At 45.3% G+C, this 10999-nt stretch overlaps 1 protein-coding gene across 2 annotated transcripts in view; it reads right to left on the reverse strand.

Moving 5' to 3' along the window:
* The window catches only part of YDJC (YdjC chitooligosaccharide deacetylase homolog), a 17483-nt gene extending 7148 nt beyond the window's left edge, over positions 1-10335 (reverse strand). Inside the window, exons 1-4 of one of the 2 annotated variants that reach the window (XM_071763406.1) lie at positions 10178-10335; positions 1676-1835; positions 849-948; positions 95-206 (exon numbers count right to left, since the gene is read on the reverse strand). In XM_071763406.1, the coding sequence (XP_071619507.1) occupies positions 95-206; positions 849-948; positions 1676-1835; positions 10178-10335 (530 nt within the window). Of the gene's footprint in view, positions 1-94; positions 273-848; positions 949-1675; positions 1836-10177 lie in introns of both variants that reach the window. The other variant, XM_071763405.1, reaches the window with a different exon arrangement.
* Between the last annotated feature and the right edge of the window lie 664 nt (positions 10336-10999).

Here is a 10999-nt window from a genome sequence, read left to right on the forward strand (position 1 = left end):
GAAAAAGAAACGTAGTGTTCCATTCTGAAAACTGAATGGAACTGGTAAGATCTTGTAGCTTTACTACAAAAATGATGAGTAATTCCTGTCTTACCTTATTCCATGCCTTGTAAACACATCCACCGTGTTAAAAGAATCTTCCTCTACTCCCAGATAAAAGTCCATCAGGGATGGTGGAATCCACTCACAGTTATGAAGGCCTGGCTCTATAGGGACACGTGTGTATTTAATCCCATATTCCTCTAACACCTCTGCAAATACATTCCTGACTTCTGTAAGTAGAAACAGAGATGCTTCAGTCAGGAATTAGATAACCAGCTCCTCATGCCTCCTGCAAGCTGATAGCACAGAGAGGTTTCCCCTTTCCATTTTTAAGAAAATGTAATCTCATTTGGCTTCTCTTCTGCTGAATGGGAGTCCCCTAATCTGATGGAAATGTTACCCCCTCAACATCTGCTCTAGGTGCCTTGTCTCCCCTGAGACACTTCAGCAACTCCTAATTAATGACTCCAGCCCTAGGTACAGCCAGGTTTGCTGTGAGGGCAAACTGCCAAGAGTTATGTCACCCAGAAGCAGCTGAGTGCTGGAATGGGGAAATAAGAAATTTTTTGCTCAGTTTCTTATCTCTGTACCACAGTGACCTTATCTGAAAAACAAAGATATTTGCCACTTTGGGTGTGGGCAGGACTGTCTCCCCAGGGCCCAGGTGGGAATTGTAATTGTAGAGCAAGTATCTTATGGTGAGGTTTATTGCCCTAACAGGGAGCCATGGTGAGGGGAGTCCCCTCTGAGCTGCCTCTCCAACTCTCACCTGCTTGGAACTGGGAAGAAGAGGACTCCAGTCTTACCTGGGAGGACATGAACGTGCTGGTGCCCATCCATGTGAGGAGGTAGGTGACCTGTCAGGTCATGGAACAGCTCCACCTGGGCCTTCAGCTCCTGCTTCACCTGCAGGGAGCAGAAGGGTCAGAACAAGAGCTATCAGCAGGCTGAGACCAGGAGAGTGCCAGGGGGCTGCTGGAGATGGTGTTGGTCAGTACTGGGGAGCTGGCCCTGTGAGATGCCAAGTGCCATGGTGTACAAATGGACATGTAGAGCTGCTGGGATGGCAGAACCTCCTCTAGACATGAGCCTCTTTAAAGTACTGGTTATGTGGACAGTGCTGATACTGGGATTTTCTCATATGCTGAGGATATTTGAATACCTACTTCCCTTAACATTACTGGGGAAATGGGTGCTTACATCCCATAGGCAGTTCTGATCACCTGAACACATTCATCCTTATTTATGGGGCTAAACCTGCCATCTTGAGAGAGAACAAAACCCTCTCACAAGGTAATGAAAAGCCTGTTCTCTGTTTAGCACTTCTCTGGCATCTTTACTGATCTCTGTAAATACCTGTACCAATGCCTCTACTGTCACCTCAGATAAGTAATTACCTGGGGATCAGTGAATGTCAGCACTGAAGCAGGGAGGAGTGCATTCTGGAAGGCTGCAGAGCCCTTGGCAGAATAATGCCCAGGACCCAGAAAGCCAGCTCCAGCTGCCCAGGCAACAGTTGGGATTCATTTCTAAGCTTACTGGGAGCCAGGGAAGATCCACAGCTGTTATGTGTGGGGCAGTGCAGGCTGAGCTGTTTCAAGAAAGCAAATGGTTGTACGTGACTTTCTCCTACCTCTGACATCTTCAGGAGACCTTTTGATAGAGCTGTTCTGAATCCCATTTTCCCATGGAAGAATCCATGTTGGTTGAGCAGAGAAGAGTTTGTCTTGAGCACCTCACATACAGGAGAGCCCTCGGAGAGGTTGGCATGGAGGCCTATTGGGATGTTGTATCTGTAACAGGAATTAATAATCTGTTAAACTTTGCATCTCTACCTTCCTGTGGTCAAAGGAAGAGGTTAAAGATTTAGAGTCATCTAAAACCTAATGTTGTACTCACTGGAGGATATCTTTGTATCCCTGCTCTTCCAGAAATGAAAGCAGAATAACACTAACAGAGCAGAATGCATCCTTTAACAACCCCATGCAGGCTGCCAAGGGCCAGGCTGTGAGACTCCCCCAGCTCTCCTCTCACTCACATGGAGGGAGCAGGCACAGGGTACCTCAGGCTGAGCACCACAGCTGCACTAAATGGTGTAACTGCCCTGCAGTAGTGACTATCAGAGAACTCTTAATCTTCAACCCTTTTCTAAAGCACTTCATTACCCCTTGCTAGGTATTCCCTTGAGTTGTTTGCCCTATTAAAGATGCTACATTTGTAAAGCATTTGAGTTTTACTTGGCAAAAAAAATGCCCTTAAGTAGGATCCAGCCATATATAAAACATGCCCAAGGCAGCTGCCATGGCAACAGCATAGACTACAAGTGTAAACACTGTCATGAGTTTGAGGGTTTCCTGGGCCAAGAAAGAGGATGCAGCAGAGTGGGCAGGTTCCTGCCTACAGGTGCAGGTGGTCACTCAGTGTGACAAGGCTAAGCTGTACAAAGCAGCATCTTTGTGGCACAGAGGATGGATTACTGCAGGGAGTTTGACAGTGTAAGTGTAGAGCTTTGCTAAGGAATCACAAGGGTCTGATTTGTTAACTGCATGCACTCTGCAATGTTTAAGTAAAAAAAAAAAAAAAAATCACTGTGGTTCTTGTACCTGCAGAACTCTTGTCAGCCACAGGGCTTTGCAGAGCATTCATATTTCCTTCTTGGTGTGTTCTATGCTACAACAAAAACAGGACCTGTGAGTGCTCAGATTTGTGCTGAGTTTCATTAGCAGTTCTGGAAATCCTCAGCATCAGTGGCCAAAATGATGCTTTGAAACTTTTTCCAGGACAACCCCTGGCCTCTGGCTGACCCAACAAGTAAATGACAGAACTGTAACATTCCTGCTGTGCTGCCCAGTCTGAGTCATGGTGCAGAGTTAATTTCAGGGCTACAAGTCTGTGATGCTTTAAATCCTTCCTGGAACTTCTTCATGGAGCTGCTAAAACTGGGTGTAATCTGTCCCTGTTACAGCCCTTGTACCACAAGGAGGAAAACAAAAGCAATCTCTGTTTAGGCAGTTTGCAAAAACCAGATCTTTCTCTTCTGTCTGTTGTCAGGAAGCTGATTTGTGCAGCACCAAGACACTGGGGACAGAAGGATTGTTGATGGATTGGACCAAGGCAAAGTTATTTAGTTCCTTCAGGTGTTAAGGCTTTGGCCCTTGCAGGACTGAGTCTTTTTTCCTGGCTCCTCCATGTCGTGTCCTCCGGGTGGATGCTGTAGTCTGCTGCTAGATACTGCTCCTCCAGAAAGACACAGATGTTATGAGTTAAGTTGTATGGACAGCTCTGTGAAACAAAATGATTTTATGCCTTTTTACATGTGATTAGGGAGCTTGAAGGTTGGCTTAATGGAGCAAAACCTCATGTGGAGAGAAATGTCTTCTGTTTTTTCTGATTTTATTATTTCTCTGCAGCAGAGCCTATCTGTATAATTGATGATAAGTGTTCATCTGGTTTTCCTACAAGGGGCCTGAGCATGATGTGCACACTAACTCCTTGCTAATACAAGAACTGGAAGATGCTGTCATTGGGGGTGAAGGTCCCTTAAGCAGGCAGCTGATGGGTAGAAGACAGGTACAGTGCACAAGGGGTGCTGTGGCAGCAGAACTTCTTCCTCATCCCATGATCTGCTGAGCTCAAAGGCTGAAGGGGGAGCCTGTGGTTTTGGTTGGGTTTTTTTTTTTTTTTTTTTTTTTAGAAATTCACCCCAGACTCTTTATTATGTCTCTGCATCAGCTGATAGCAGTATTTGTACCAGAGCCACTGCTGTCTAGAAGAAAAAGGATTTCTGTGTTACCATGAATCAGCAGATGAAGCAGTTTTTTGTTTTTGTTGAGCACTCTCTTTCTCATCTGCTGTGGGAGGGCAAGAAATGAACAGCTGAGCCTCTCAGTGTTATCTCCCAGAGGCATCAGATGAACTACCTCCCATTGTGCAATGCCTCAAATACTGCAAGGGAAGCTATTTCCAGGAAAAGGCAAGACCCTCTGACAGGTGTGGGACACCAAGGAGCCAAGCACTGCACTGCATAACCTTAGAGCTGCTCCTCCTGGAACTGAAACCAGCCCCAGAGCTGGGGAATGTGCAGAATGTGGAAGTGCAGAGAGAGCTGGCCTTGTTCTGGCTGTAAGGGGAGAGTCTGACTGTAACATTAGAGCATGTTTCAGAGCTTTGGCTAACACCAGCTAAATATCTTAATAGTTTTCTCCTGGAGTTAGTACTGGCTGGTGTGACAGACTGTCCATGCTGAGGCATCTAAAGAGGAACTGCTGGTGTTTAACAGCTCTGAGGTGCAGGCACTGAAACCCCAAAACTTCAGGGGGGTTGAGAAACTTGTTCAGAAATACTCATCCATGGGAGGTGCACAGAAGCAGGCACACTGGGAAAGCTGTAAGGATATGGGAAGGATATGAGGACAACACCACGGGCACAGCAGAGTTCTGCTGTTTGCCAGCTTTTTCCTGTGCCTAAATAAGTGTGTGGAGGCAATGAACCAGATGCTGCTCCTGTTCATCACCAAATGTCCTGCAGCCTGGTGTTCATTCCTAACAGTCCTGACACTGCATGGGTATCTGAAGTTTTAATTGTAATGAGATGAAAACATGAGCAGAACTTAAAGCATTATAGTAATTATTTGGGCTGTAGCATGGGACACAGGGCTCCAATCATGCCCAACCAGAGGCTTGGGCTTTAAGACTGAACCTGTAGGCTTTGTTCCTACTGACTATATTACACACACCCTTGCTCCTCAGTGCCTCTCACCACTGCAATGTAGCTTCTGCAACCAAACATCAAGGCCAAGGCATGCTGATGTGTAAAAAAGGCAGGGAGAAAAGTCAAGTTATGGGAATATCTTGAACATCTTGGAAGGGTCCCTTTTCCAAAGGGCAGATTTTTGTTTCTAATCCACAAACATCTTTTCAAAGACTGTCAAGTATCTGCTATTTTATTTGCTGAAATTTTGAAGCAGAAACCAGCAGCTCAAGCAGCTTATATAGCATGTGATGACACACTGGGAACAGAGCTCAGCTGTTGTGGGTTTGGACTCATACCCACTCCTCTGCTTAAATCATTTATAGATGTGACAGGGTGAGAGCCCTGCTGGTCATTGCTAGGCAAGTCTTACTGATAATTGCTTAACCCAAGTTTCAAAGCAAAAAGATTGGCATTGAGCTTCAAGCAACAGTTCAGTTTCTGCAATAAAAGCACTGGCAAAAGTAACTGTTGCCAGCATAAAATGATGCTGAGGAAAGTGCTTGGTATCTCTAAATGCATTTTGGTTGTTTTAAGAAGCAAAAAAGCCTTCCAAAATCTATTTGGAGAGACCCATGTCTAGGTGTTTGCAAGTCTATCCCTCTGCTCTGGAGAATGCACAGATATGAAGCAGGATTTAGCACAAGGGTTCAGCTCACTCCTGATAAAGCCAAAGGATGGTGCCTACCAGTGTGTGCTCTTCCAGCATAAGAAGCATTAGACTGGGCTGTCTGTGAGCTTGTTGAGAAGACTGGAGCTTCTGCAGCCAGCAAAGGGAGTCCGGTAGGGAGATGTTTCCACTGAAGGGAATTTGCCTGTTAAAGCCAGCCCAGCTCTATGCTCATCATCCCCTGTACAAGTTGGGGACAAAAAATTAAAAAAAGGAGATACCCTTTCAAAAATGAAAGATCTGGAAAGTCTGGAAAGATCTGAGTCAACAAGCCCATCCCTGTTATCAAATAGAGAGGAAGTACAAACAGCTAAAGTACTTCCTTTTCAAGTAGATGCTTGTTTTGCCACATGAGCACTCTGAACAAATGTCTCTGCTGAGGCAATGGCCTTTTGTGCAGCTACAATCCCTGTTCATCCACATCCTTAGAGTCAAGGGGCTCTGCAGACTGTTACTATACTGAGTCACTCTGTAAAGTGTCCACAATCCTTGCACATTTCTGAGCTTGGTGGATGAGTAACAGTGCCCTGGGTCCTGCCACAGCATGAACTCTGTGCACTTCTGTGTTCCTGGGAGCAGCTGCAGTGGGAATTATTTGATTCCCCAGATTCAGTCCCAGTTTTCTTGCTGGAGGCTGCATGCTCTGGCATGAGCAGGGCACTTACTCTTCCTTAATGGGCAGACAGACCCCACCTTCAGCATCCTGTTTGTATCCTTATCTGGGAGATTGCTGGTTCATCAGGGTTCAGCCTAAGTGTGATGCAATTAAGAGCCTCGTGTAAATATCTGTATCTATCCATTTTGCTTCAGGAAACATCCAAGTGTCTGAAGCCAGAAAAAACAAGGCTGTGCTTTGTGAGGAAAAGTGCACCTCTTAAGTTTCTCCATATTGGCATTTTCATACTTCCTCTCACACACACACTTCCATCCTTCAGCAGACTGTAAAATCTGTCTTCCATCAAACAGCATCTTGTCTTGCTCCATTAGTGCTGGAAAAAACACTCCAAAGCCTCTGCAGTGCTAAGAACTGGTACTGTAATATAGCTTAGAGATGTGACCTTCTTTTTAATTACATCTTTGTATCAACTGAAGGAAGCTTTTGTCTGTGACCTTACATTAGCAAAAAGTGCTGCTACCAGTGAGGTTTATATGATCTGGGATTGTACTTTAAAGCCTCAGATTGGGTCCCACCCCTAATCCAGAGTTCAGCAGTGAAACTGTCTGCCTTGTGATTAACAGTCAGATAAACAAGTGATGAGGAAGCATCAGAGACTTCTAGATTAGTCAGATGGTGACTGAGAGGGTCAGAATTAAGTCACAATTTACACACACAGTTTGCAATTAATGTTGATGGGAAAGGAAGTGAAAACATAGACAGCAATTAAATGTGGCTTTGTTAGATTGTTCTGTTAAATGTACCCAGATGTTGTGGGGGTTTCAGCTTTTGTGTAGCTGACATTCAGCATTTAAACTGCAAAAAAACACAGGAAGGCTGAGGCTGCATGCTAAAATATGATGCTCTTCATCAACTATTTGGATATAATAATCTAGAAAAGGGTCCTAGCACTCAGTCATAACTGAACTGGTTGACAGAAGGCAGAAAATATGACAGCAAACCATCTTAGGTCTCTCTTATTGCTGTCTCCATTTTTTTTTAGAAAAAATCAGGGGATCTGTTAATTTCAGGTAACAAAATAACCCAGTCTCTGGAATAAGCATCAGGAGGACTGGCTGACTTCAAGGTGGGGCTTGATAAGTAGAAAATCAAGATTATATTATAGGGATAACCAGGAAGTGTAAGTATCTTTAAGAGAAAAGTATTGAAAAGTTACTGAAAAAAAACAAACAAAAAAAAACCTGCAGTAGAAGACAGTTCTCCCACCTGCTGTTCTGGTTCTGTACTGCTCTAGCAGTTAATGGGTTTGGTGAGTTTCAGCCTCTGCTGAAACTTATCTTTTCCCTGAAGTGGGTCCCTTCTTTTAGCCCAGTTGTGACAGTCAATAAGAAAAAGCCCAAGATCCAGAACCTAGATGTTAGGGAAGGTGTATTATGTACTGCTTGGTTACTGGTTTACAATTAGTTTAAGAGCTTGTACAAAGATCTGCTGACTATCATCACATTTCTGCCAAGGCTTCTAATCAAAACAGAGGGTAACAGATGGTCTGCCCAGATGCCTAGAGAATTATTGTGAAAATGAAGGGAAGAATGAAATTCCAGACAAATTGTGTTCTTTTCTGAAGGATGCAGGGAAGCATGAAGTGCTTAAGGACTATCCTGCAAAAAAGTTGTCTTGTTACTAATTAGCTTTGATTGTGTCCAATTAACTGGAAACCAGATAAGGACAGAGACTTCAAGACCTGCAGTGAGGAGCAACCATGTCATAGTTAATCAAGAACTATCCAGATAATCTCCACAAGCCAGAGAACCAGCACAGCACTCTGATAGTCCTGACTCCATGTATGCAAAGGACCAAATCCCACAATCCTGGAAAACACCACAGGAAAGAACAAGCTGCTTGCTTCAGGCCTCTTCTTTCAGCTGGTAATACATCCACTCTCCCTGCCTACACCACTGATCAAGGCTGAAATGTTTGCTATGGAGTTAAGTGTGTATGTATATTATATATACATTGCTGGGTGTCTGTGGGGCAAGACAAACATGGGGAGAAAAAAAACAGGGCAGGATTTGATCCCGTAAAATACAAAAAGTTGCAAAGCCTCATAATTCACAGTGGGGTGGGAGACACCACCAACCAGGGAAGAGGGAATAATGGTGGCAAAGCAGTGAAGCACTAGTGATATTTTTCCTTTCTTGCACCTCAAGATGAGGAGGATTCAGTGACATTTCTAGTAGGTCTGATCTATTAGATATCTGTGTCTCAAAAGAGTCTGCATGAACCTTTGCAATAGAGGAACAAATACAGTTTGCTTCCATGCACAGGTACCCATTAATTGCATGTGTACTAGCAGCACCTGAAGTGAGTTTTGCCTCAGAAGATGGGGAATTCTCCCCACACCTGCAAATGCTTCCCCCCTGTGTGGGTTGGGCTGAGTACAGCTGCAAAGAGTTACACAAATTAAGTGTTGCAGAACCTGGGCTGTTGATCTTCAGTGCTGACTGATGTTCCCAAAGTCACCCTGCTTATATTTTCAGAAATACAGACTTAAATCCACTTCATTCACATTTACAATTCAAAACTACACCCCAAAAAATGAAACAGTAGCAGCAGGTTGCAGCTTTTGCTGTCACCTGCCCTTCAACCTGGCTTTTCACACTCCTGTCAGCTGTTACAAGTGTCATGACCTGGATTCAAAGATGCTTTTTAAACCTCTGATTACATGGCCTACTTTCTAGCTATGGAAATGGGGCCAGGTGGATTCTATTTTTAAAAAGCCTGCTAAAGACCACAGCTGAAATAGCTGACAGCATTACCAGAGCATTGGGGCTGGGGCTGAAAGGGATTCATGGTGCCTCTGTGTCCAAGTGCTGACTTCTATCTCCTTGTTTTACATTTTATTTGTTTCATGTACTAACAGGATTTTAGGCATCTCAACAGTGTTGTGTCCTTCTGCCTCTCCCTTTATCATCCCAGAGGTGGTTACTCTGTATCTTATCTCTAACCTTTTTAACAGAAGACCAGTTTGCCATTAATACCACACCCTGGCTTTCCTGTACCACCCAACAACCAAAAAGCTACAGGCTGCAAGCAATTTCCAAATACTCCTACAGTCACAGTCAAAGTGAGGAGATGCTCAAGGAGAACAAGGACAGCATGACTCATGAAAATGTCCCCTGCAGCAACTGTATTTGAAGCATAAGGTCTCAGTTCTTGTAGCTCCTTTCCTTTTCTGCTTTCCTAAATAATTTCTCAGCACTGTTGATCTCTCTTTCAGGACAAATTCCCACTTCTAAGTGCCTGCTTACTCTGGAGCTGAAGCATTAGCTGGGTTTTACTCTCTAAATACAAGTAATGCTTCCTATGAGAGGATTTGCTGGGCTAGTCCAGGAGAATGAGACAGCTTTTGATTTGCTACAAAGCCAACTGCCAGCAACCTCTGAAAACTTCCTGAAGAAAAGAAGTGGTAGGTACAAGGTCCTGTTACTTTTTTTTAAGTATGTAGTTTTTACAAAAGACTTTATCAAACCTAGCAGTAATAGAAAAATTGAGGTACTTTTAAAAAAAAGGTTTCTGGGTGGAAAAATCAAGCCTTCAACTGCCCAGCTTTCCAACTTAGCCCTCACAGAATCACACCTTTCTCTGATTTTGCAATGAACCTGGCTGACCCTGTGTTCAGAGTGGCTGAAATACATCAAATTAAATGAGATTTAAAGATTTGTGCTTTTATGCTCTAATAGTTTCAGGGGTAGCAGCTTGGTCTGTGTATATAGTGTGAACTTTGGCAGTGAGGAGGGAAGCATGAGGGAGAAAAGTCCAACAAATCCAAACTCTACCAGTGAAATTGTGTCAGTGACTTTCTATCCTGAGGAACTAAACATGTAGTGCAGTGGCTAATACCAGAGGAAAAATCATTATGGGTATAATTGGCAGGTCACTGGTTTTACTGTGAAGAGTCCTAGTAAACAATAACTGGAATCCAGTCTTTGTACACCAGCCAGGGCTGTGATACAGTGTTTTTACTGGGGCTACAAAATACTTGGCTTCAAGTAGATAGCCTGAGGAGGCTGCCCACAAAGGAGCTAAAGAAAGTAGCTTACCTCCTTGCCAGCTTGGCTGCATCTGCTGCAGCACTTCCGTTGACTAGAAGGGACACGTTAGATATCGCACCAGCCAGGAAACAGTCCACGATGCCTTGGTTTCTCCGAGGACAATAGCCAAAGTCATCTCCAGTTACTATAAGCTTCACCTGAAGCATCCTTAGAGGTCATCCCTAGCAAAAAAAAAGTAAAGGAGGGAAAATCGGAACCATCAGCAGTCTGCAGATCCCAAGCGAACAGGAACAGACGGGCTCAACGGGGGCGAACCCAGTCGTGACTCAGCCCCTGACTAACTCCTCCTGCTCTACCTCAGCTTGCCGCTGTCCCGCAGCCTGCACAGTGACCGGATTTGCGTGTGGCCGGCTGGCTCACGCCATACCTGTCTGCTCCTGCAGGGACAGCACCAGAGCCTTCCTTTCTTAGCGGGAGCGAGGGCCTGCCCGCACTTGGTACTGATGGAGATGAGGGGCGTGCAAAAGGTCGGGACATCGTGGGCTGATTTAATCGATTGAGTGCGTCAGGGGTTCAGACTCCTCGCTCTGCTGCACGCCCTCGCCCGCAGTGCCCGGGGAAATAGCATCGGTGCGGGGCACCAGAGGTAGCCCCGCAGCCGTGATGCTTCGCTGCCACCGACTGCCGACCCCCGCCGCGGAGGCGGTGCGGGCCGTGGCGCGGCAGATCCGCGTCCCCGGGAGAACCGGAAAGGAACGGCGGGCGGCGCGGTTCGGGCCTTGCCCTCCCGTTGCGGCGAGAGCAGAGAGGGCCCTGCCAGCCCCCACCCTGATCGGTGGGTACCTCCGCTCCTACCCGCCACCCTGCCCC

The sequence above is a fragment of the Heliangelus exortis genome, chromosome 19 (genome assembly GCF_036169615.1).
Source record: "Heliangelus exortis chromosome 19, bHelExo1.hap1, whole genome shotgun sequence".
Taxonomy (NCBI): domain Eukaryota; kingdom Metazoa; phylum Chordata; class Aves; order Apodiformes; family Trochilidae; genus Heliangelus; species Heliangelus exortis.